The sequence below is a fragment of the Hylaeus anthracinus genome, unplaced genomic scaffold (assembly GCF_026225885.1).
Source record: "Hylaeus anthracinus isolate JK02 unplaced genomic scaffold, UHH_iyHylAnth1.0_haploid 5, whole genome shotgun sequence".
Classification (NCBI taxonomy): Eukaryota; Metazoa; Arthropoda; class Insecta; order Hymenoptera; family Colletidae; genus Hylaeus; species Hylaeus anthracinus.
The window spans coordinates 2,072,587-2,099,429 of NW_026535322.1; the positions used below are offsets into that span (position 1 = coordinate 2,072,587).

General features: G+C 42.5%; 1 protein-coding gene and 1 long non-coding RNA gene across 2 annotated transcripts in view; one reads left to right on the top strand and one right to left on the bottom strand.

Annotated features, from left to right (window-relative positions):
• On the bottom strand, positions 1-26,514 carry LOC128895743 (uncharacterized). The gene is made up of 3 exons (XR_008461848.1): positions 26,053-26,514; positions 160-434; positions 1-22 (listed from the first exon to the last, which is right to left on the bottom strand). It is a non-coding gene; the product is annotated as an uncharacterized LOC128895743 (long non-coding RNA).
• The window catches only part of LOC128895732 (alkaline phosphatase-like), a 199,689-nt gene continuing 183,561 nt past the window's right edge, over positions 10,716-26,843 (top strand). Inside the window, exon 1 of the mRNA XM_054158589.1 lies at positions 10,716-12,189. Coding sequence (XP_054014564.1) covers positions 12,099-12,189 — 91 coding nt within the window. The 5' untranslated portion in view covers positions 10,716-12,098. The remainder of the gene's footprint in view (positions 12,190-26,843) is intronic.

A 26,843-nucleotide genomic window follows, 5' to 3' on the forward strand; every position in this document is an offset into this window, starting at 1 on the left:
GTAATTTCGTTCTCGCGTTAACCTATGTAAAATTAGGATTACCTATTACATGGTCTGTAATTATAAATAATTTTCTTTCACTGATATTACAGTCTATCGTTGAGTAAATGTTTAGAAGTACATTTTCATATGTGGAATTTTAGTAACTTTATTCGTTACCTTTCAAATATTTTCATTTCATTCGTGCTAGAGACAATTTTCCATGCTCAAGTAGCCAAGTCTACTTGTTTTAGTCTTGATATGAGTTGCATTGTACCGGCTGTGTCGTATTCCATGTAGAATATTAGAGGCATGGCGCCACCAGCAGATGCAGAGAAATGTACAGTAATTATATCGTAAGTGCGGCTGCTCCGTGTTTTGGGTTCCTCGTAATTAGAAGTACAAGTTGGTAATATTACTCTCTTAATTCAGCACTACACTCTCCGAGGTTATCGCTGAAAGTATATTCATGGTTATTCTTGGGGACCTTAATTTGAAACTTCTTGGTGTAACACGTCATATGTAATTTAATACGGAAAGGTATCGTGCCCTGTTGGTAAATAGGTTCCCTCATGATTTTCATATTTATGATAAAGCTGAGGGTAAATGGTGTCGTATGCTTCACATACTCGCCGCCTACATAGGGAGACAAATTTACGCTAGGTGGAGTATGGGTATCTATGATATCGAGCATATATAGATATATCTTTTCCAATGACAGTATTACAGATAGTGTTATATAACAATATTTGCTGAGTACCGTATAAATCGAGATCACGACTTTTTATATGAAAACTCGCGTGAATCGAAAAAGGCGAATCAATAGACGTAGAATATAAAAGAAATTTTAAACACTTAGAATTCCTGAAAATTAGACTAAAATACCTTCTCAAACAAATCGTCACGCAAATTTAGTATTGTTTTTTCTAACATCCTACGATTACTTTATAGACAGTCATTATAGTATCACCTCTTACCCCCTCAAACAAATCGTCACACGATGCTAGTATTTTTTTTGTCTAACATCCTACGATTATTTAATAGACAGTCACTGTAGTATAATCTTTTTTAATATCACCAGATCCATACCCCCGTCACTCTTCCGATAACTTTCCCCGTGAGATGTTCCTGTTATCGAGGAAGATCGTTGATTGTTCCTTTCGTTCGTGCTTCTCGAAGAACATCCAGTTTCTCAGGTTTTTTTTTTAAGTGGCGTTATGAAAGCTCGCGATGTTTCGTTACTTTGCGGAATCCCAGGGAAACTGAGGGACGCGCGAATATTTTCTTTTTCATCCGCGTTGACGAGCTGACAGGAAAAGAAGGGAGCGTAGAATCTCGACTAACGAGGGAAATCGGGGCCGTGAAATTCAGGCAAATACAAATAGAGAGAAGCGGAAACGTTGGAGGGATGCTGGCACGGTTCGAATGCTTCGGTGTCTGGTTTGACCTGTCTCCCAGCATATCCGGTGTATTCCGTAAGAATGAAGTGCCACTGCTCGCCGCCCGGAAACGAATGCAGAATCCGCAAACTGCGCGCTGCCCAGAATGATGAATGAAACGCTCCTCTGGCAATGGCGTAGGGAGAAAAACTGACACCATCGGGCACGACCGCGTCGTCGAAGCTGGGTCGCAATTTTCTGCCGATTTTCGAAAGACCCGTCGATGGATGTCACGTAGGCCCTAAAGCATTGCCAAAAAACACCGGGCTAGGAAAATAGAAAAAAAAAACAAATTAACAAAGATAAATCCGGATAGAATTTGTGAATTTGACGAAAGTTAAGAAATGAAATACTACGACAAACGTTACCTTCTGTATGTCAGAGAACATCCAATACGAATGAATTTAATCGACAATTTTAATCGAGAATATAGGATCGAATCTCGCCGATGATAAGTAAATTTATGTACCCGACGTTATGGCACGCGATGATAAATTTGGTTTCCAAGTAAATTAGTAAAGTTTCGAACTTTGTAACGAATAATTGAAGTTTTGTAACATAGGAAAAGTTTCTTACATCGTGTATTCCTCCGCAGTATTCCTCTCTTCTTCCCGAAACTTATGATTCTTTCTCGGCCCGGGGAAACTTTGTAACTGTTTTTTATATACGCGTAAGAGACGTTCGAGGAAATTCTATTGAAAGTTTTAAATAGGAAACAGGGGAGTTCGATGGGTTCTGTATGTACTCGCTGTTTATAAAGCAACTTGAATTTTCTTTTCTTGAACGCGTTAATTGCGAAGTAGTATGGTAGAATCTAAAATATCTTAAGTATCTAAAATCTCTTATGTATATTTATACATACATCAACATATTCATACAAACATAGACTTGGAGCTGATTGTATGCACTTCGTCATCGAATTAATACGTTCCCAAAGAACGCGGTACTAAAAGTAATCAGCGAAAAAGAATCGATTTTTCGCTTACCACAAAGTAGAATGGACCCTTAAGGATCGAGGAGGAAGCGCGTTACAAGTGATACTCCATTCCCTGCGTTTTCTTGATCGCTGCAACTCGATTCTCGCCAACTACCCCATTTCACGTTTCGAGGAAAAAGTTGGTACTCGATGGTGCCATCGGGCCGCGACGAAAAACATGGCGCGTTGAATCGAACAGATGAATCGGATCCGTCGATTGGCGTGTTACTCCGTGTTGACGAATTGGGAATTAAAAGGGGCGTCGGGTTTCAATGCCAACAGAGGACGAGTTTTCCTCTTCGATCCCAACGTCAAAGTAGCGTCGCGTCGCGAGTTAAGCAAGGTTGCTTCACGTTCGCAAAATTTAAAGGGGTCCCGCCGTTCGTTGTCCGGGATAATTAAATGTCTATTGGAAATTCGTCGGACGTGGCGGCAACGTCCTCGTCGACCCGTCGAGAGGTGATTGAATGCCTCCGCTTGCTCTCGTTCACCATCTTGAATTACAGGTGTCTGCGAACGGCAGATCCATTCTGTCATCACAATGAAGTACTTTCCTAGCCGGCGGCAAACTTATCGTCCTGCACTTAATTAATCACGCGGTATCAGTGGTGTCCCTAGGTGGACCCTGGTCCGCAGCTCCTGATGTTTTTACGACCCGAGAGAACCCGCGGAACGCAAATCTGCGGCTGACTTGCATTTGTCACCCTGCTCGGTATAGGTATCGGCGAGTTTGTCCGAAACTTTTTTCGAAGGACCCGTTCCACTCGTTGGAGGAATACCTCTCGCAACCTGTTGTTTGTGTGTTTTTTTTTTTTTAGTTATTAGACACTAGGAAATATTTATAGAAGTTCGTGATACCGTTGCTCGTTGTAGAAGCTAGCGTTTTCTCTTCTTTTTCCGTTCGAAAAAAGTATCTCGGTACCGAACGAGTTAAATCTTACTCGAAAGTAACGGCTGCAGGGCGAAAAGAAATCGACCCAATTGGATGATCGTTAGAGGACGATTCAGACCCGGATTTTTCGCTTTCCAGCCGATTGCTACACTAATTGAGTTATCCAGGTCGTTAACGAACTCTTTCCCCGCGAAACTAATATTCGTGTATAGCAGCCTGCCGCGATGGAACCATAATGTATCCTCGCGCAACGGAGTGTATCGGGTCTCGTAAAAACTTGGTGAAATTCACCGTCTAGAGCTTGTTCTTTTTCGAAAGACCGCTGCTGAAATACCGCCGCGCCTTTTATAACGTCGAGTTTTGAATTATATACCGTCGCGCAGCGTTGATAATAACGCGTTTTCGCTTTGTGTGGACGCAGTTAATGCCCACCCACTCGTGTATCGTTGTTTCTTTGTTTGCGGGAGACGTGCTGAGCGAACTCGAGCTATTTCCAGAGCCACTTAAGGATATTGTTTCATACGGTTTGTAGGTATCGCTGGATGGTGCAACTTCGTCAACAGAAACATAAAGCTGCTTTGTCGTGAGAAATATTTATCGTTCGACAACGACGGGCGTGCGGTTCGTGGCACTGAACGGATTTCTGTCGATTATACACGGCGCCCTAGTGGTACAAGCGAGTAGGGGGTGATTCTACGTGAAAAATTGAGTCGAAAATGTAGATTAAAATTTGTTCATACGACGCTTTATCTTCGAAAAAAAGAAATATGTTCTAGCAAAGTTTGCAAACATTGTCAACATGATGATACCTCTTACATCGACTTTATATTCTTCTTATGCTTCTGATCTACAATGACATCCGTCGAGTTGAAGCGTCATAGATAACGGATGCGAGCTGACAGGAAGATCGTAAAATGTCGAGGTAAGGCTTACAAGTAAAGCCACGCCACTGTCGGCATTGATGAATTGTTAAAAGCCCCTCTGAATATTCGACAGTAGAATGGAGAATGCATGTTTTGTTCTGGGTGTGCAGCTGCGCCTGTCGAAAGCGTATCACGACGGGCGACTCTGTCGGGCACTTTGGTACGTTTAAAACCGTAGCCACCGATCCGCAAGCTAATTGCCAAGTCCGACTCCCCCGCGTATTGATATATACGCGGCTGCTGCACGTGTACGCTCGCCCTCGCGATACATAGTTGCTTATTAATGCAGAAAGTCGAGCTTCCGCTATACCGTGGGCAAAAACTACGTTGTATCGATGGCCCGCGCCTCGAGTGTTCAACTTTTGGTATTAAATTAACGCGATTTAATGGAATGGAAAATCGAGGCTGCATTCATTCATCGATCAATCGTAATCGTGATTGATTACATAATCAATTAGCTGCGATTGCTGTTGGAGTAATTTCAGACGTTAACTCGAATTCAATTGTAATTCTAATTTCGGTTTCGGTTATAAAATGTGATTACAATTATGTGCAGTAGTATATTCCAACGTTTGGGAGTATACGGATCTTTCTAGATAGAAATATACGATACCGTAGGTTCGACATCACAGTTTCCAAAGATTGGTTTGTTTATTTTCTCGATCGAACTCGAGATTTTTGGTATTCATTCTCGGTCTCGTCTCGAACTTTCATTTCCGTTCGTCGTTCCCAAGCCAGACTCGTTTGTTTAGTTGTTTCAATTCCACTTCCGGTTGCTCTCTCAACTTCCTCGCTTTCCGAAATTAGAAAGATCCGATAATTGCTCGAAAACTGAGTTCACCGTTAGTAAGCTCAGGCGACTGTTTAATTTCGTTCCTGCTGTGAAACTTTTATCTCGGGACTTGGCTCGCTTGAAATTAAGAACAGAATTTTAATCGAGATCGAAATCGACGTATTTAATATCATTTTCATACCGACACTCGATTTTTAGGTTTTCTGATTAGCTTTACAGGTAGAGAAAAATTGAGACCATTCGAAAATACTCTCGAATTTTAGAGTATCGTACTTAGGGTCGTTTTGGAAATTCGCGATGAATGGATGAGAAAGAAGCGAACTCCAGCAGGTTCTTCGTCATCGACGAGTATTCTATCGGCTTTTGAGAGCTCTGAAGTAGGATTGATGTGCGAAAAATTGTGTGAAATGCACGTTTCACTTTTGAAAGGCAGACGACGGAAAAAAGCAGTTTTTTTACTCGTTGAAAGAAAATATTCAAATATATACCGTAAGCTGGTAAATCATAAGGATAGGATAATCCCATAAGTAGATTATAGATTTCATGCGTTTATGGCATACGCGAATATGGAAAATATTCACAGAACGGATGCAGAATATATGCACTTACCCAAATTGAAACGTTAATATCGATATTGATTAATTCGTGAAATATTTGTTTGCATGTGTTTTTGATATCAGCGTGGATACGTTGTATTCGTGCATATTTGTTTTGTTTACTGTTTGTCATTATATCGAAGGAAATAGGTGATTAATAATCGAGTTTAGTATGCCAGTATAATTATAGTAACCTAATCTAATACACGGAAAAATATCACGAAAATCGTCCGCGGTTCGCGCGCTCTACTATCACGTTTTATCTCTTTGAAACTGATCTCGCGAATGTTTACATGACCGCAAACGTTTTGGTAAAAGTTTTCACCGTCGAAAAGTGGAAACACCGTATCGTTTTGTATTTTCGGCGCGGGCGTATACAGTTCCTCGCAAAAGTATACGCTCTCACCGTATACATATCCCATTTTACATAAACAATAGAGGCGTGAAATAGTATAGTTTATTCGAAACATCATTTTCTGTTCGTGTTCGATTGAAAAACAAGATTCTAAAGGGCCCTCTAAAAAATCGTTTATATTATAGGCACAGAATAGATATTTTTGCGTGCAACTGTATGCGCATCGCGTACTCTGATCGTGTGCAGTAGTACCTCGAGTACGTTTGAGATTCATAACAGTGGCTGCCAATCCGCATGTTAATTTCCATGTTCGCTCCCTCGAGATATCGATAAATTTGAACCCCTCGATGCGCGAATCCGGAGAAAATCAAACCACGTAGGCGTACCCGATCCTGAAACGTTCCCACTTGTCAAGGTCTGGCATCGATGTGCCCGTAAAATCTCGCGGAAAGAAAAAAAAAAAAAAAAAAAGCGTAAAAATATTCCAGACCGTTTCGGCAGCTTTACGTCGTTTCGGGCGTGTAAATTTGTCGGGATCTATAATAACGCCTGAAAACAAAGAGAGAAAAAAAAAGAAGGGAAGAACGAAACACGTCAGGTATAGATGAAATCATGGAAAATTCAAATTCTGATTGAACTACGTGAAATGTTTCCAGAATGAAATTGAACTGATCTCGGAGCAATGATTTGACTCTGAATTATTGTGAATCAGACTTTTTCCAGTAGGAAAGTTGTTTTGCATTATTCTCTTTGCTTCTTTCTTCCTTTACATTTCTGCATCCGTTTGTAAGTAACGTCTTAGGTAAACATGTTCTCTAAAATTGCGAGTCGGAGATCCACTGTGACAAAGTCGTGTCTAAAACTGTAACTCGCGTTTACTAGCTAATTTTGGATCTTAATCTCGGATGGTATTAATATTCGTAGTACGCGTATGTAGGTACAGGGTGTCCTAAAACAAGCAGCGCAGAGAGATGGATATAGCTAAAACCATAGCAAGCAGCTAAATTTATTATATTTACAAGGAAGTGATTGATAACGAGTGCGATACGCACGGTAGTTTTTACGTGGCGCTTGCTACGTATACCATGGAATCAGCATTTGTCGAGCAAGGAGAAAAATAAGCGAAAGGAAGGCATGGAAACATGGGGGGGGGGGTGGAAAGAATGGGCTATTAAATATGTATGTGGATAGAAACAAGTTTCCTCTGTAATATCCAGAGCAGCGCAAAGGTGTGTGGCGAAAACCTGGAGGTAGATTTATTTCTTAGTCGCAAGTTTTTGTCGAGAAACAAACGAGGTAATAAATTGTAGAAATGCGAGCCATTATTTGATGGGGGATAATACCATAATGCCGGTTAAGTAGGCGAAGTAAATAACGTATTACGGTTAAACGTTGCACATTTCAAATTGGAATTTATGGTCACCGAGCACCACCCTTTATTGTTACGAAAACGTGTACATAATAAATCGACTCGTGTTAATTTCAGTATCCAATGAAATTCGTCGAAATGCTTGGCTAATATTTAATTAACGGACGCGTACAAACGTAATTGCCGACTTTCCATGTACACGCGTGCATAACGTTTGCATTAGAAACGAACACGTGTACGCAAACTCCTGTGTTTGATTCCTGTGCGTAGGTTATCGGCTTGTTTCGATTATTTCGCGATTACAATACCAACGTATATAACACACACGCGCACCTTGTAAATACGACGTGCTTTAAGCGGGCTATCAGTATGTCAAACTGCAGGAAGTGCCTGGTGCTGAATTTAACGCGACCAGATTGCATCCGGTGTAGCGTGCGCGGTCCATTCTTTTTCTGCTTATAAATAACGTGACACGAGTAGCCGCTGTGCCAAACATAGATCGCGACGCGAATGGATTCATTCGCCAATTCGAAAAACGCCTAACCCCGTTACGTTCCCGAGGTAACGAAATTTTGGAAAATCGTAGCAAGTAAATTCTCATAGGGGATGGTTTTAGAGACTTGCAAGTGTTTCCTGAGAAAGTGAAATCTTCTAATACAAGTAGGTACGTTTCTAAAATTCGAGAATTGTAGGAAATGCTTGCGAAATAGTGCGTCTCAGGTTGCACCCGAGAACATTTGCGGAAAGTTTCATCGAAATCGCTGGTTGTTCCCTCGTTGGATGATTTCGTTATGATAACTCCAGGAAAAAGGGAACGCTCTGCAACGACTGAAAGTTATCCAGACGATATAATTAATTTTGCTATAGTCACTGGTTCGAATTATCATCTCAGTGCCTTGAGTTTCTCCTCTTACATTCATTTGCCAACGAAGATGCTATCCGTTTTGCACGAGCAACAGTTCCAGCTGTACGTTCCACGTCCGCGTAACAATTCCATCCTGACGCGTCGCCGTCTCTGCACATGTTAATTCGAATCGGTTTTGGCGACGCGATGTTTCGTTTCCCGTCTACCTGTACGCTTTTCAGAGTTTTGGGGGAGCTTTCGAAGCGCGCGAGACGTTTATTGCGTATTCATCGATTTTACAAAACCAATGAAAAAGGGAAAACGAAAGAGCGAACGATCGGGAACAAAACTCGAGCGTTCGCGCGAGTAACGGTCGTCAGTAGACGATACGGAATTTCCGGGTATGCTCGTCGTTGATATTTTATTGCATTAATTCTGTGCCGCGTCCATGTATCACAATGCCAGGGTATCTGCGCGTATCGCGTTTCCCTATATCAGGCTGCAATTTTGTCGCATAAATTTTATGTCAAATTTACGATTCGCTGTTCACGGCAAAGAGAACCGGATCAGTCGATGCTGTGCGCGTTATCCACGAAGCTTTGCTCAATTATTTCTACGCGATATTTACTTTCGAGCGGTCATTGAAACGTTCGCGAGCAAATCAGCTCAGAATTAATTTTGTAATTCCTCAGGGAAGATGTCTGTCATCCATATGTGAGTGACGTAGCCGATCAACCTGTTAATCGCATGTATAAAAACTGAGAGATTTATGCGAAGATTTTAGTGGATACCATCACCCTCAAAGTAGATCCCTTGGGAGTTGATGCAAGGATCGTAGCAATTCCGCCATTGTTGGAACGGCCTCTGAAAGTCGTCCTTGTCCGCGCTGTTCATCGCAGTCCTCCTCTCTTCGCGATTCTTCTCACCTGCATCAAATCTTCGATGTTTGAGCTTTATCTCCATTCTGAGGAGAATGTCCTCTTTGTTCTTTTGATTTGGCCATCTGTGACTTTTTCATCTTCCTCGGAATGAAGATGAAACTCAAAGGGCGGAGGTTTGACAAGGCTGAAAAGATTCGAGGAGAGACGGAGATTGTGGTGAACAGCACGAAGAAAGAGGACTTTTAGAAGGTGTTTGAACAATGGCAGAATTGCGAGGATCGTTGCATCAACTCCCAAGAGGACTTTGAGAGGAAGATGGTGGCCAGTGAAATTTCAGGTTGGACCAGTGTCTTTTAGAGTAGGGGTCGCTCCTGAAGTGAGCGGCTTACAATTGAGGGGGATGGCAAAGAAAATTTATAACGTCAATTATTTAAGTACATCATGTCTCAGAACTGTGTTAAATTTTCGTCTGAATAAAAAATGTCTAACAACGAATGCAAGACGAGCAAAATTTGATCCGTTATTTGTTCCATAAAAATTGCAATCTGAATTACCCGTACAATCAAATTATATTTCTCGTTGATCGAACAACAGCTTAATGGAATAACCGTCCAATCGTATAAACGCTCCGAATAAATCGTCGTCGAATGTTTATTTGCGTTTCGCTGCTCAAATAAAAATTCTGTCATCTCAGAGATGTAATTTGTTAATAGAAAGGAAAACTGTCTCGCGAAACTCACGGGAAATTCACGGGAAAGTAACGCGAATTAGTTAAAAATGCGTTAAATTAAATGAAAGCGGTGACGTTATTTGTACGGTTTTCGGTTTGCGTCCATGATCACGCGTCCGGCTCATTGCCTCTGGCAATAGCAGCTGATGGAGCGTGACGATCACGCGTACAGTTTATTCGCTTCAGTTTAATACAAGTACAGATCAGACTTGTAAAGCGAGAAGGGCTGACTTCTGTTACGCTCCGACCAGTAGTAATACCATTACGGGTTACATTTTGATTTACGATCACGGCGTTGGGGAATTTATCGTTGTTGCGGGTTCCGCATGAAAATGGACAAAAATTGTCGTTGTCGAGTCTATCGCGACCATTTATTGATGAAATTCTTCGATTTTATCCGTTTTAATTCCAATTAATTCATTAAGCGGTGCATTTTTATCGTGCCGCGTTTGTTTACTCGTTGCATTCGCCATTGCAATTGGTTTGGGAACGGTTTATCTTCGGTTTTGCATAATTAAGCGGTCGTTTAGTATATTTATCAATGATAGGTCTGACGTAACTGTGTCTCCAACAAAAAAGCAGTTACCGCGATTAATTAGAAATGATTAGTATAAGAGATTTCCCAGCATGAAGTATTTGGTATCAGGCTTAGACTTTTCCTAGTATGCTTCAGTGAGATATTTCATTCTTTCGAATCGTGACAAAGACGAAAGCTGCGCGAAACGCAATAAATAGAATAAGAAAAAGCGTGTGTTCCTGGACTGATAGTCGGAGGAAATAAGGGATGGTGGTGGTGGTGTGGCGGTAATATCAGTGTGCCACGGCGCAACTGGACAGGCGTTTCGCGACGGGGGTGGCTGGATAGAGGCGCCTGACGGCAGCTGAGTCGCATGATCCGTTCATTCGGGTTCGCACGGCTACCGCCGTCTCTGCTCGGCTTCGCGTTTCGAAGAAGCACCCGGTGAGTTTACCGAAACGCTCGTGGCATTGCGCTTGCATTCGTCCGCGCGAACCTTCGTCGTTTTCGCGCGCGCAGCATCTTCCTCTTTCGTCCTCTCGCGGTCCTGTTTTTCTCTTACAATTCGCGCGCTGTCCGCTTCATTTCCGCTCGTTCATCTGGACCACGCGGCCCCGCGATGACGTTCGCCAGTCATTCAGGGTGGTACACCAACGATCGTCGCTCGTAGATCCCTGGAACTCTAGACAGAAACGTCGCACTTCCGCACGTGTCCACGTCGATCGTTTGACGAAAGGAAACGAATGACACGATTCGAGTGATTAAAAAGTGTCCCCAGTGTTGTTTTACTCCAGAACCAGAGTGTACATTCTTGACCACGTGTAGATTTTCGATCTCCAGAGATCCTCGAGATCGTCAGATTGATTCCATCGAGAAGAAACAGCTGTGCAGCGAATCCTCAGAATCACCGGGAAATCTTCGCGATAGCGAGGATATAGCGTCGTTTGCCGATTTTTCGTCAGTGGTTCGTCCCATTGCTCGCGTTTTCCCGCGATATTTGGTGGCCGTTGTGTCGCGAATTTTCGAGAAGCGCGAATCGGTGGCAGCCTTGAAAATGAAACGTTTGACGAAAGGCGACTTTTAGATAGGCGCACCGGTTAGATTTTCTGGGGGATCGGTTTGCATTCGTCGGATCGGCAAAGGGACCTTTGATCCTCTGGCTGGAAAACGCGTCAGCGTCGAGGATACATCGGCGAAGAATTTGCCTCGTTTACGTTGAAATTAATTTCGTGGCCGTGACAAGCCCAGCGAACGATCAGACTTAATCTCGCGTCGGGTGGCATGAACGCCGAGGACTGCTGATGAATGGGTGACACGGTGTTTCAGTCGCGTACCAATATTTGATTTCCACGGGCACGGGTTATCGTTCGTCCATGGCGTCGATTGGATACGCGCGTCTCTTCCGGTAAACGCGATTGGATAGCTTAACGTCGAGCGTCGAAATTCCGTGCAAGATGTTCGATTCGTTGGGTCCGACGCGGTCCCTGGATCGTTGCTGCGAGGATTCCTGCGAGGGTCCACGATCCCTCTTCGAATTAGCGAATTGAGGGCGAGTCGCTCGGTATTCTAGCGTGAAATCGGTTCATGTCGTCACAGTGGAGGGAACATAGCAGCTACGTTTATCCGTTCGAAGTGGTGTTTGTGTTGCCGGGATACACGTCTACAGATCGGTGCGGAACTGTCGCGAATCGACCAGTTACGTTTTCTTCGAGTGTCGTTCGCTTGGCACGGGGACGTTCGCTGAAAGAGGAAATGAAGGACCATCCAGACAGCACGTAGGGACTGGCCCTTTTCGTTTTCGGAAATGTGTCGCTATCTACGGTACACTGTCCTCGGGCTCACCGTCGTCCTGCTGACGATTCATGAGATAGTCTTCGTACGAGCTGGCGAACAAGGTAACAGCGGTTTATATGTCTTATCTGCGCTAGCCAGGAGGGCGATAATCTGGAATAATGAATAAAGGGTAAAGAATTTTCGAATGTTAGAATCGAATGAACGAGAACTTACTATTGATTCGATTCAAATTTTGTCCATCTCAAGGGCTATCGTTGATCCTGTTCGATAGACAATTTCTATTTCTGAGACACTTCTCTATCGCCTGAACCGAAATAAGATACGCGCTCTCATCGAATATTAATCGGCAGCATCTCCTGTATACAAGGTTGTCGCAACATGAAACGTTAAAAGATTGATGACGTTGTGCAGTCTCTTTCCCAAAGGCATCTTTGAACGGGAGCTTGATGTTTCGGTATTCCTTTGACGTATTCAGTCGCCGTACAAAGGAACATTATCCTCCGAAGTCACGGGTTTCGGTTTTTGTTGGAAAGCTTGTTATCTCATTTGTCTCTGTTGCTATGCTTTTTAACGTTGCCGTTTAAGCATTCTTTATATATTCGAATCCATTAGCTTCTCCACGTTACGGAGTAACTTTTACGTCTCTGCGATATAATGCCGCATTTGCTAGGCAATTTTAAACTGGGTTAATACGTCATTTTACAAGCGGTGCTGCTTTCGAAAAGTTTAATGAAAATTTAAAAATCTTGTCGAAAACTGGAAATTGAACCGACTATAATAACTAGCATAGTTCGGACAAGCACGTTAAGGTGCGTTACCTATGTTTCGAACTCATTTTTGGATCAGTTCGGTGGGTATCGATCAGTTAATAGTTTCAATATCGAGCATCGAAAATTCAGAAAAATTAACAAGAGAATTGAAATCGCAATTATACGTAGGAATATCTGAAAATTACGAGGATTCAGGGACGTTCGATTATATTTTCTCAAATAAAAGGAGTCCGATTTAAATCTTACTGTAAATCAGATGGCGTACAATATCTGAAATCGGGTATAAGTATAATGCACGCGAGCATCCGCAAAATCTAGAAATAAAATGGGAAAGTAGGGTGAACTCCGGCATGGAAAGCAATTGGGGACGGACAGGGGAAGTTTAGTCGAGCGAAAATTGCCGGTCCATGAATACTTATTTTGCTTCATTGGTCAATAATTGAATGACTCGTCGGAGTCGCACGTTCGTTTTTTGACCAAACGAGCCCTCGCTCATGCGTTCGTATGCACTTTCAATTACGCCTCATCAAATACTACTGCAGCGAATATTTTTGCTTCGTTCGTCATTTTCCCAGGGACGAGCGCAATTTTCATTTCGTATTTTATAAAACACGGCCGCTGCGGATAACATTGAGATAAAACAATCGCGGAACTGGAACGTCGACTGCGATTTGCGAGCTGTAAAACGCGTAACGACGTTGCAAAATCACAAAGAGGGGTAGAAAGAATCCGGATCCGAGTTAATGGGCTTTAAATAAACTCCATAGGAAAACGATCAGGATCACGATCGAATCACGGTAAATGGATCAAGAATTCGCTTGAGGATAAAGGCTAATTTCCTGGGTTTTCTGAAACGGCCGTTCGATTTCTCGCAACGCCTACGGTTCGAGTAATTAAATAGTAACGAACTTGATTTAAATTAATCAGAAACCGTATCGTGCGTGATATCGCAATTACCGTTACAAGTTCCCATGTCAGATTAATCTCCGAAAATTAAAAACGGTTTCTTGTAGAATTACTTTTCCCTACCAGCAGGATTATGTTTAATCCGCGTATTAACCTCGTTTCATTTGTGTTACTTTACTATTTTATTCCGTGAAACGCGCCGCGAAAATTGAGTAATTAATGTTGCCGCGAAAAAATTTTGTAAAGACCGTTAAATCCGCTTGAAAAACAAAATAATACACGCGTAAGAGATGTATATTTCTCTGACCTAATTATGCTAAGTAGAGCGTATCGCACACTTCGCGAAACTTTAATGCGAATACGTACAACTTTTTCCTTCGTATTTTAGGTAATTAAATATTACGAATTATTTCGTCGCTTGGCACCGGCGCGTTTCGTCGCGAGAAGTAACACGCTTCGACTTTATTCAATGTAATTGCTTCGAGTCAAATTACGTCTCCGATAATTCAAACGTTTCGCTTTTATAGCCAGCACGAGTGGTGTAAAACATCGACGGTACAGCACAATTTCCTTTCGTCTGGAATGCCATTTATCAGAAATCCCTTTTTCGTGCCATAAATACGTACGCGAATCTTTCGTTCTTGGCACAATGAATGACTATTGTGCACACGTTGATTCATTTCTTCTGTATTCGTAAGTAGAGCAGTTTTTAGCGCGATCGGTGTAGCGATATTTCTCGATGGTCGATTTTGTTTTCGAGAAAATTAAATTCCCGACTGACGCTCGCTTCAACGGTTGTCAGGCATTCTAAGATTTCTTATCGATGGTATGGATTAACGATGGGCGAACGCGCGGTCGTCTTGAATAAAATTCCCAACGTTATATATAAACAACTAACCGCTGAATAAATAAAAAGTTCTCTTTCTTTTCGTAACTTGTTCTTCATGAAGGAGTTTTGTTACTCTTCCGTGAAAATAATATTCATTTCTTGTGTATCCGGCACTCCGGAAGCTGTCACTTTACGAAATTAGATTTTGGTGTGCAAGATACGAAATTTCCTTCAAGCCTCGTTCCGTCGTGGATATTAAGTAAAGCAGACGTGCGTTGTCGGGCGGAGAGCTATACAGATTTCTTTTTTTTCCCTCCAGTTTTCCTCTATCGCGTGCGAACCTTTTTTTTCCAGCGCTTCTCTCGGCTCAATGTGTCATAACAAATGCGATTTGTAGGCAACGCTTTTCGTGGCTGTGCGGCAAAGGAAAATGGTCGGGATCGTTTTTAAATTGCGAATTTCACGGATCGATCAAATCTTCGATACGTCGCGCATCGTTTCGTTCCGTTGTCGGTGCAGTCGTATCGTATTCCGCGGGAACGCGTGGAGCTTGACAACACGTGAAGAATTATAAGCCGAACTGATCCGTTTCGAATGCTTTTTTTATGTGCATAGGATGATACTCGACAGTGACGACAGTCGTTCGGGAACGTCAACGTAGAAATTTTCGCTCCTTTCATTGCTCGGTGACCGCGTCGCATTACCGAGCGAGAGATCGATGTAGAAAACGCCTCTTCTAATACCAGCCAACTCGAACCACTTGAACTTAATAACCAGAAACCCGCGAGAGTAGCAATTCCGTATAAAGGGGGAGGTTGTTGTTCTGGATAAGGAATATTTCGGAACAGAGAACGCTCATTGCGTGAGTCGAATGTAAAGCCTAGAGTACCTTCCTATATACCCTAGGCCAAGTCGCCGATGAATACGAACTAGCACGGAATCACGTAATCTGCCTCCTGAATTTCTACCAAAAAGAGTGTAAGCTGCGCGGACGCGTTATGAATAATCGATAGAAATTGGGCGAAGTGCAACGGGACGAACTCATTAGATGATATATATGTACGTTGAATACGTTAGAAAAAGTTAATCATCGTACGTTTACCGTGTTGACTATTACGTATATTTCATCCGAGTGAGTAATAGTCGGTAGTAAATAACGATTACCCAGAGGGTACAGTTGATTCGACTGAAATATTCACGGATCACTCTTCATATCTGATACATTGCCTTGAATAATGCGCGCATAAGTTCTATGATGAGACGTTTATAGTCTTGCATTATGCAGATGCAACGATGTCGCCTCGTACAACCCGTATAAAACAGACGCTGGTCTGCATTGGTGTTAAAAAGCGTTAGGTCGCTGATACAAGATTGCTTAGGACTTGGAGTTAGTTCATTTCCTTTGACGCGAAGAAACTTCGTAGGTTTGCTGACCATCCGAAAATAAGGGAACGTGTTTTGTTTTCCTCGCGGCAACTCAAGTTTAAGAGGCGAAACTACCCTCGGAAGTTGCGCCTCCTAACGCTGTCTTGAAAACTATTGGGGGTTATAAGAAAGTTTTTTTAGCCCTCCGGACGTCGGGTCACTTCTTTGGCATCGGTTCTAACAATAAGTCCGATTCTTTTCAACTGTAGAGACGAGCCGTGCGCTTACATTGAAAGTTTCCATGTCTCGGAAAGCAGGCATTATGTTGCCATTTTCACTGTAGCAGAAATGCTAGTTTGAGTCTGTTTGAGAGCAGAGTAAGTACATCGTGGCATGATCGCGAAAAGGATGAAGTTAGAGACACTTGCATATATATTTTTCTCGATTTTGCCTGCTGCACTGCAATTTATCCCCTCACATGAAACAATTGTAATAACCTCTGGGGAAAACGTTCTTTGTACTATTGGAGACTATAGTTAAACATAGCTTCAAGTGTTCGTCCTTCACGAATCGTACAGTTATCACAATCATCGCGCCCCCGACTGTTTACATTGAAGAATGGATGGTTTGTTCACCAATCCTCGAACCTCAGTGGTGAGCTGAAAAGGGTGAAAAAGCTGAAAAAGCTTCGGCGCTCATACCTGCGCGTAATTCCACTCAATGCTTCACTGTAAACAACGAAAGTGGAAGTCCGTATCAGGGGTGAAGTTTCACGAGAACGCGTGGCTCGTGGTCAATTAATTTCGATGTATTACAGCCACCGAGGGGAAGATTAATAAACTTCAGCAATACAAAACGCTCGCGCAGTTTGCTCACGCTTGTATCGGATAAGGGTGGAAAACTTGTTCGTGGCGATCGTTACTGGATGAAAACAAATTCTTGGTTTTACTTTGGGGGTTTCTTGATCACCCTGGACGTGTGGTGTTCGAATCGGCGCATCGTGGTGTGTGCGTGGCGAGAAAAGAAGCACGCTAACCCGAACGCGACGTTGGGGAAACTTTGCCAGGAGCGTGACCTTATCTTTGAAAATTAAACCGCGTCTGAGTATAAGCGCCGGGGTTGCATTACGTCAAATGAAAAAAGTTCTACTCGGTGGTCCCGAGCGCGAAACTTTTTCGGGAACACATTTGATTATCTGTCACGGTATCCTTTTTTTCTTCCTGGCCACGCAAGGTATTTCGTCTGAAACTTGTTTCTCTTTCTCTGGAGGCTCGAACTTTTCCAGCCGAGCGTTTCGTGGGTGAGCCTCGCATCTTAGCGTAATAAGATTAAGAGTATCGACGTGAGATCTGCTGAGATTACCGTTTCGTTTGACTTGTTAGATTCTATTTTACAAATAGCTACGTACAAACAAATTTTACCTCTTTATAATATTAATATAGAAACAATAGTTCTTCGATGAGAGACTTGGACGAATAGTCGTTGAATTGCCAGTCGATAATACGTTTCGAAGATACACGAACGGTCGTTTCCATTGTCTTCCAATAGCCAGCCTGTATCCAGTTGCTGAAGTAAATGACGAGGCTTTGGATACAGAAACCGGAAATTAGACGTTGGGCACTTAACCGCACCGGAGAATGTATTTCCGCGCAGTTTATCGCAATCGAAACAGAATGTGGGTAATTGAATTGGGCAACAGTAAGATGAGAGTGGAATTGTACGGTGGATGGTTGAAGTTAACATGCCACGAGGGTAGAAACGGACAAGTAAATTCTCGCTTTCGGCTTGTTAGTTTTATTTTCAGTCGTCGTCCATTTGTCTCACAGGTGCCAATCGAAACTTGGATTCAAATCTTATCTTCTCATTTTCTTTGATGGATGATTAAACGAACAATTAAATTTTCTAGAAAACATTAATTTGATTTACCTACAAACAGGGAAGGCAATAGGAAAGCACGTAGGTATCGTTCATTTCGTTGCGACTCCCTTCCGCAAATTACAGGTATAGAAGCTTCGATACTAAATATTTTGTTACAATATTCGGACTCAGATCACGTCCGTCCGAAGTGTTGCACACTCTGCGAAATGAAAGTACGACTTTTATTACTGCACATTACCCGTCAAGTGTCTGTCTCTATTTCTGTAATCCAGTAGCGCCCCGAGAGAATTTCGGTATTGCTTTCGATGCAGAAAAGAAGGGGAGCGAAAGGTTTTTTCCTTAGAAGCGAATGCTCTGTTTAGCTGGTGTTCTGACCGAGAATCTCCTTCAACGGAGCTCGAGGATAATGCAATCCGGTTTCATGATTTTCCTTGCCGATCGATTCTGTTCGTTTACGGGTTATAAACGTAGATGGGGAATAAATTGAATGCTGGTAGTTAAATTGATCTCAGCGTTAAGTAAGGATCGCGATGCACGTTTTCTATTGAACACCTTTCAGGTGTTTCGTCAGAAACTACCCCGCTCCGTTTCGTTATTTAAGGACGAGACAGCTTTCTGGGCTAATTACCTGGAGCAGTCCTCTAAAACCCTATCAAACTCCGTCGCGTGTACACGTGTGTGTACGCGTAGCATCGAGTCCACGGTTAACTTTTTTCGTGGAATAATGCTCGAGTACGGGTACGCAAGTTCGACCAGATGTTACTATAACAAAACGCGCTATAACAAATTGCTACGGTGTAATCCAACTTTGATGCCCGATAACTATTTTCTTCCGAGGATTTCGTAGCCTCCCGAAAAGTTTTCGTATATCGAGAACGCTTAGCAACTTGCGCCGTAAAAAGCGTCCTTTCTCTTCAGTTTTCATTCCTTTCCGAACTCGGTAGCGCGAGTGTATACACCACTCTCCACACTCGTGCACACGACCAAGAACGAAGGATGGGATAATGAGGATTTATCTGTGTATCGCGTAGGTAAACCCGTTAATCAAATTTCCGCCAATAATGGTAGCTTGGCCATGGAAATTTTTACCGTTTCCATCGTTCGCACGTGCACCGTATGGCGTTAATGGAGAAAGATGACTGGCCAGCTTAACAGAAGGCTGGATCGTTTTCATGACGTTGCTATCTTTCTCGTAGCTGGTAATTGTACGCAATCACGCGCGCTATCGCTCGTCAGCGATGCGAAGGGGCGGATCCCGGGGTTCAGCTCCATCTTGGTAGATCCTTCGGTGATTAGGCGGCTATACAGGTGTACGAAATCGAGATTATACGTCGTTTGTCGTAATCTGGTCGTAATCTACGGTAATCGCGGAGCACGTGGATGGCTATTGCTTATACTTAACGCCGGCGCTCGCGTCGTAAGAATCGTTCATTACGGTGCCGGATCAAAATCGGTGTATAATTATGAACATCCACTGCCGAGGCGTTTAACAGGTGAGATTAGTAGCTTAGGTATGATTCGGCGTGTTCGAGATAACAATCTGATCGTTGTAGGTTTTCGAGGTATTCCGAAATTAGCCGTTGCAGTGATTTCCATAAATTCTGTTCGACGACAATGACAGCACGGAGTGCTTTGTAAGCTGGCGCGATGGATCGAGGTGCTTACCGCAGCATCTGTCCCAGTTTTATTAAATAGAACGTAATTAAAGTTCGTAACAATGGTCCCGTTTCGAATGAATGTGGCCCTGTTACACTCCTTTTGATTTCTGCCTCTTGGCCTCCATGTTTTTTTTCAAAAGCGATCTCCAATTTACGCGAATTCCTCGTCGCTTAGAAATTACGATTAAGTTGGCGCATATTTTACGGGGAAACGTACGCGAAACTTGCAGGTTTCCAAGTTGCATATTCATCGTATTCATCGTTAGAAAGTTAGGCACTGTTTAACGCAAGGTATACGCGAGCTCATGCGAACCGCTCGAAGGGTTTTTAAAAATTCATGCTGTTGCTGGAGCAAAGCAGCCAGATCAAGTGTCGTAGCTTTTCGTCGTGACGTTCACTCGAACGATTAGCCGCGGACTGATGCGGTAGGATAATTTTCAAGAAAATCGGGAAAACTTTCTCGCCCTACCTTCATCAATCTTATCGATCACGCGTACCTTCATCGATTCTATTCGGCCTCCTTGTTGTAGGAAATTAAATTTACACCTAACTGTACGAATAACAATCTAAATTCCTTCGTGCGTGACCAGTTAGTCGAACTTTGAATCAAGAGAATTATGCTATCCATACGTCGCAAAAACTCGTAGGAAAGTTTCGAGTGGACTTCTGGCGAGGAATCGAAGTGAAACTGAATTTTCCACGGACGAAAAATCGAGTCTAGGTGGTACGCGGTTCCGAAATTTATCGCGAAATCTAAGGGGCGCGATCATTGTAGATCAAGAAAAATGCGGTGTGTTTTTATCTTTATTTTCGTTCGGTGATGGTGGAAAGCAACTCCTTCTCTAGTAAACGATCCAATCCATGTGCCACGTCGCTCAGTCGAGTGCGTTACGTGAATTCTCGCCGTCTTCCTCTTTTCCCATTTGAAATTCTTCGCTTTGCTCGTGTTTCAAATTTCGAATCACTGCAGCTGTTGAGATCAGCGAGCGCGGAAACGCACGGCGGAATCTAATTAGAACAACGCGAACAAAGCTCGATTTTTCTTTTTCAACGGAATCCAATCGGAACTCGTGTTGGACGTGAAGGAGATTAGTTGGAGTTTACGGCGGTATATAATCTATTGCGGATTCGGCGAAGGGTTGTCTTACTCGATTAGCGGGGATTCGTCTTCGTTGGATCACCGTTGTCGAAGTAGAATTATGGTTAAATTTTTATCTTTGAAAGTAAGCGTCGTATGAATGAACTGTAAATATAAAAAAAAAGTTCCGTCTTATCATTTCCTCCGAACTTAAGTCGAATGTAATTTTTCAACATTTTCGTATTCAGCGTCTGTACGTTGTTTCGCATTCCCTGCCGTTTACCCTTCTCGAGGACTAACCTTCGAAATTTCCCTGTTTCCATCGACACGCTATCAACTCGTCCGCAAAGTTTCCAAATTTCGGCGGCTTCGCTAATCCCGATTCGCCGCGTGCAGGTAGAAATTGACATTGATAATCAGGTTAGCCTCGAAAACCGCCGACATTAAAGATTCGTTTGGACGTAATACGCCGCCGATGTTGCGGCGCCCTCCCTTTCGGTCTCCGTTTAATCTCCATTAGCAGTAACGAGTGCAGGAGGTAGTCGGTTACAGACGAGCAGATGCAACGCGCTACATAATTTTCATTTCGGCCTTTTCTTTCCTCCGGCAGGCCGCGTTACGTCCTTCTCTTTGGCTCCGCAGCTTTCTTTCTATTCTCCTTGCGTTCGTTTTGAAGATGTAGATGGTCGTAACCGAGGCAAAAAGATCGTTACGGGTAATGGGCTAGGGCTTAGCCTTTATCTCCTTCACCTTCGCTACCCTGATATAACCCGATTCAGCTGTCTAAGTCTGAGAGTAGTCACGGGATTCTCTCGAGCGCGGCCTTTCGCGACGTTTACTCGAGATAATTACATAGGCATTATGTTTCTGCCGGGCTGATCCAGGCCAAGCCTTGACGTTTGGTTTTGTCCGCCCTCACAAATGCGGAGAAGCCGCGAGCGATTCCCGTCTTTGATTCGCGTTCGTTCGAGCGTACCTATTCGCGCGTTTGCATTGTACGCAGCAAACACGGTAGGAAGTTCGCATCGTTACAAAAATCAATTTATTCAACGAGAGTTTTCGTATTTTACACGGTGATTTTTTTTGCCCGCGATTTCGATTAAACACGGCGCAGAGAAAGAGAAACGATTCCGCTTTTTATCAGGAATTTTTCCTATCGGGAGGGATACCCTGGCTCAAAGCTTGAAAAATCGTTTCTCTTTCTATACATTGAGTCTGCGAGTGATCCCTGAATGTTGTCGAACACTGAATTAATTTCGTGTAATCGTCGAGTTTGGTCGGTTTGAGATTGACTTATGTAAACAGACCCTTAGGTATAATGTTCTTGTAATTACCTTAAACTTCAGAAGCATACGCGAGGCTTCATTCTCCGAACTTGCAGGATTTCTATTCTCTTCATAATCTATCACCGAGATCGCGGCAAAGAGACGCTGGAAGTTTCATAAACCGAATTAATTGCGATCTACGTAAGATTAATGGCTTACGAGCACTAAAACGAAAGTTAAACTTGCGTATGGCAACAGCTTCCGCGTAATTTATGTATCGTTTTAAGCTTAACATCTAGTTACCACGTCGAGATACAAATACGCCGGCGACGTATAATTTAAAGAGCTCGTTTTCCATTACAACGTTAGCGAACGCAGCGCGAGCAAGTTATTACAGAGTTAATATCTTCTTTGAATAGGAGAGTAAAATTGGTGTAATACAGAATCGATCTGTTACGAAGTTGACCATCGATCGCGATACTTGTTCTACATCGGGACGCCTGTAACTTCCGCGGAGACTCGCGGTTACCAATTTCCCCTTTGTTTCTCGCGTGTTTGGTTCGCGCTGCGAGAAAAATCACGGCGGAGAAAGGTGCTTAGACGAAGGTATAGAAAGTATGTCGAAATATAGCGAACGTTTACGCGTCAAAGGTAAAGCTCGTTCCAGTTGGTTCGTCGAAACGCTACGCGAAAACATTTCACGCTTTGATCTCGCGTTGTTTTCTCAGAAATGTACGCTGAATAAATACAAATGTTAACTTTACGATGATTTATGAAATCCTTTGCTATTCCTTTAATTTGCAGTAAATGTGAAGTTCATTGGAATTCCACGGAAAGAGGGTTGCCAGAGAAGCGAAAAATATAATGTTTTGCGTAGAGGAATTATAAACGAAGGACGAGTATTATGGATAGCATCGCAACATAAATTACGTGTTTTGAGCCACATTTTCGCTACCTGCTTTTGTGGGAAGCAATTCTGCCTCCTGTTTGATATTTTTGCGTAAATAGATTCCTCGCATTCCGTGGTTCGTGCACGTAATACTGAAACTCACAGCGGCGACGATCGATACGTGCATCAATCTTTGATCTCTCTTCGTTCTTTCGTCTTATTATGCGAAGTATCGTACTTTGAAGTTGCCTATCGGTATCGTGTAAAAATGTGGAATGCGCACGAAACGGAAAACCCCGAGGACCCGTTCGGTAACTTATTCATCGATCGATCTTCATTCAGCAATTTCCCTCGAACGATTACTTTCTCCGATGGTGTAAGAAATGTTTCGCAGTTTGTTTCAACAGACGAACAACTGATTTTTTTGCGAAACATTCGAGCATTTCCTCCTTTAGGTAAACGATTGCAAATTTCTTCTTTCAGCGTCGTTTCTTCCGAGCATTCGGACCGTTAATGCACGTTTTCGTTCTTTTTTCAACGACTATTTATTACGCGATTACTAGTAGCTCCAATGGGTGCTAAATTCCGTGACTATATTCTAAAATCTATTAGGTCGTCCCATAAGTTCATGATATTTATTCGTCTAATTTTTTTTTTATTAAATATTGGTTCAGTCTGCAGTACGAACTTATGGGATGAACTGATACAATATTCTAAAACCTAAACGCACGTTTGGAAAACCTTTAGCACCGATTCATTCAATTTTTCCCTGCTGTTGTTCACCGAATTATCCAGCGAATGGATCAAGACGTCCGACGAGGAGAATCTCGTGAATTATGAAACGTCGGTTAGCTTTGGCCAATACCTAATTGCCTCCGGTCTTTCACGGAAGGCCGGCTCGCTTCTTCGTATTCCCTTTGCGTGACTTAATTACTCGTCGTTCTCGAATGTTTGTTTGTAAATATTTGCGCCGTTGTAAATCCGAATCAGTCTACCGACGGCTCTGTTTTCCTTATTTCTAGCGAGCACTCTGCTTCCCAGGGCAACGTTGGGTATCTGGGTTTCGTGATTACGCGTCAGTCAGGATTAATTGGCCACGCGTGTTACGTTGCACACGAGTCAAATCTAGATTGCAGGGAAAAAAGAGTGTTGCGTGAGCCCGGGTAGTTTGATTCGTTGCGTCACGGCTGATTAAAATAAACGACCGAATCGTAGGTTTTCTAGCAAGATGCGCCCTGTATTCGCGGGAGTTCATTTGAAGTGGTATTCCTCGGCATGTTAAGTAAAGCATTGTACTATAATCGTTCATAGCATTTCATGGTTAGGCCAGTAAAGGATGGCCCGCTGAATATGAGGACCCATATGCGCTTCGTGCATAATGGAGCTCTGCAGTGTGCAGTTTGTTAATTAACGTCTTCCTGGAACGGTGCACAATGAGATGGACTCGCGTCACCCGTCTCTTAACCTAAACCTCTTCAATTTCGCGGATGCACTTTAAGTTTATTGTCTGGCGCTGCGGGAGTGGCCGGTGCTCGTCATTTTTATTCAATAATGCAGAAAGAATTCTAATCTTTTATGCCAGACGTTTTTGCTCTGTGTAGAGGGTGTAGATAAACTTTGAGTACTTCCTGTGCGTCTGAAAATTATATTTGCAGCTGCCCGTGTTGACACAAACTGTTTATTTTATTTTGCAGCTTAAGTTCATTAATTCATTTCCATAATGGCATACATAAGAAGATAATATTTAACCCTTTTAGACCTGAATTTTTGTCCTCGTACTAGTGTAATATAATTTTTAGGGTTAACTTGAATTAAAATTAGTATGGAAAAAATAAAAAAAAAAAAAAAAGAATCCTAACAGTGTAGTTTCGAAGAAAACTGGTCTTTCTTCGTGTGCGAATTTCATCCGCGGTCAGTTCCATCAGCATTTTTTAATCGGTCCAGGTATGCAGATGATTCCCGGAGACGCGGTAAATCATTTCCAGAATTTATGGGCCATTTCGTGGACGCTATTCATCAACGTGGTTAGCATTTATCCGACGTTTCGGTATCTGAATTTTTATCTGCGCCTCAAACAGAAGCAAATATAGCTGCTCGATAGATCAAAGAGCCGTGTCGTTTCATGTACTTCTCTTTCCGCGTTATTCCGAGCACGTAGTATATATCATACAATCGTTCACAGAGTTTCGTAGCCGACGGTGACAAAGTTATTTATGACTTTGCGATATTATATAACCGTTGTTTTAAGATTCCTGACAATTTATCGCGGCTACCGCGACTCGGTGCATTTTGCGTTTGAGAGGGTTGAATCGAAACTTTTATTCAACTCCTGTGCAAAGCTTTCTGTTTTCGTTTACGGGTCAGCAGGAATGTCGGGTATATTTCAATTTAGAGTTTGGGTAAAACATTTTATTAAGTTTGCTAGACATACTCTTTGGTCTTTAACGTTTGTGTTCAAGTAAGTATAATTGAATAAATTTGATTTGAGCAAATTTGATTTATTCAATTATCCGTCGTGGATATCGGATGTTTGAAGCAGGCAAAGCTGCGGTTAAATTGGGTCAAAAGTTCGTACAGTTAAATACTCAAAGATTTATGAAATGCCTTGATATTTGTTTTCTCTGAAACCCCTCTGACGTTGCTGAAGAAATATTTTAATTTAGACCGCGGAACCAGTCTTTCTGTACTTTGACTCTGGTTGTACAAAAACTCGTAAGGTGTAGGAGAGGAGCGAGTGTGGCGGACAGTCGAGTTGAAAACTGCACATGGCTCGTACGTGACCGTAAGTGTGTAAGAAAGAAAGTAGAAGGAAATGTGTTAAAGATAAAAATGTCTGAAAAAGTGGTATTTTTTACGGAACTTCCTTTCATATTAAAATTAACGTGGCATTATTTTAAAAATCTACCTCTTACGTTATAATTACTCTTCGTAATTTTATTATTATTGTAGGAGTCTAAACGAAAAATAAAGCACGGGGATTCGAAGCCACGATCCTCGGATCCACAGTCGACCGCTTTACCTACAAGACCAATCCCGTACCCTACGTTTCGTGTTCTTATTTGACTACTTATTGTTGGGTATGGGATGCGCGGATACTACATTATCGTTACAAATAATTGCGATCATTTCCAACACTAGAATATCATTTGTAGATTAAGAAAATGTTTTCGAACACCAAACCGAGAACGTTTAACAATTCCTGGTTGGGACCTGGGCGAAACCAAGTATTTTCATTTTAATTAAAATAACAAGCTACTCGTATACACTTTTTACAAAACTAGAAACAAATATTTCGAGCGAAATAGAACAGAGGTACGAACGCTTACATAAAGTAGAATCGTGGAAAAATCGTCCAGTATAAGAGGTAGCGTTAATTTAGAAGTTTCATAACGTGAAACAAATATGTAGATGTTAGCGTCTCTATCTGCCTTCACTCGCGCACAACGGACCCAACTTTTTAGTGAGAGAGACGGTAGGACGACGATAAAAAAAGAAATACGTCGAGATATCAACGGAGAATTTATTCTAGAGCGACTTCTTGCTGCTTTTTTGTTGGTAACGAACTTTCACCTAAAATATTTCCCAACACGCCATGCCACAGCGGGCGTTTCTCTAAATTTTCAGCTGTCACGCGAAAAACGATTTCCACTTGAACGCACATTAAAGATAATCATTATCGCGGCGAGGAATTGTTCGACACCGGCCTCACTTAACAATCGCAATTTTATATTCATGAAAGTTTAATTAACGCGTAACAGAGTACGGTGCGCAGGCTGTTGTTCGATACAAACTGGATTCGTGACATGTGAATGGTCGACAAACCTCGACGAGTTTCCCCTCCGTTTCAGATTATATTAGTTCGGTCCTCTCGGCTCGACGATTATGCCAATGATATACGTGCGACGGTAAGCGGGAAACGCCTTTGGACGCGAATTCGCCGTTTCCGCTCCGGTGTCGCGTGTGCCGTAATTTTACCACAATTTCTAAGCTTCAATGAAAGTAGAAATTTATTTTGTGTCGTTGCGCAAGTGACACTTGCATCCCGACAGTAACGAGAACTGTTATTATTATTACCCTCTGTTGAGGAGTACAATTTATTTCGTTCTTCTTTCGCTCC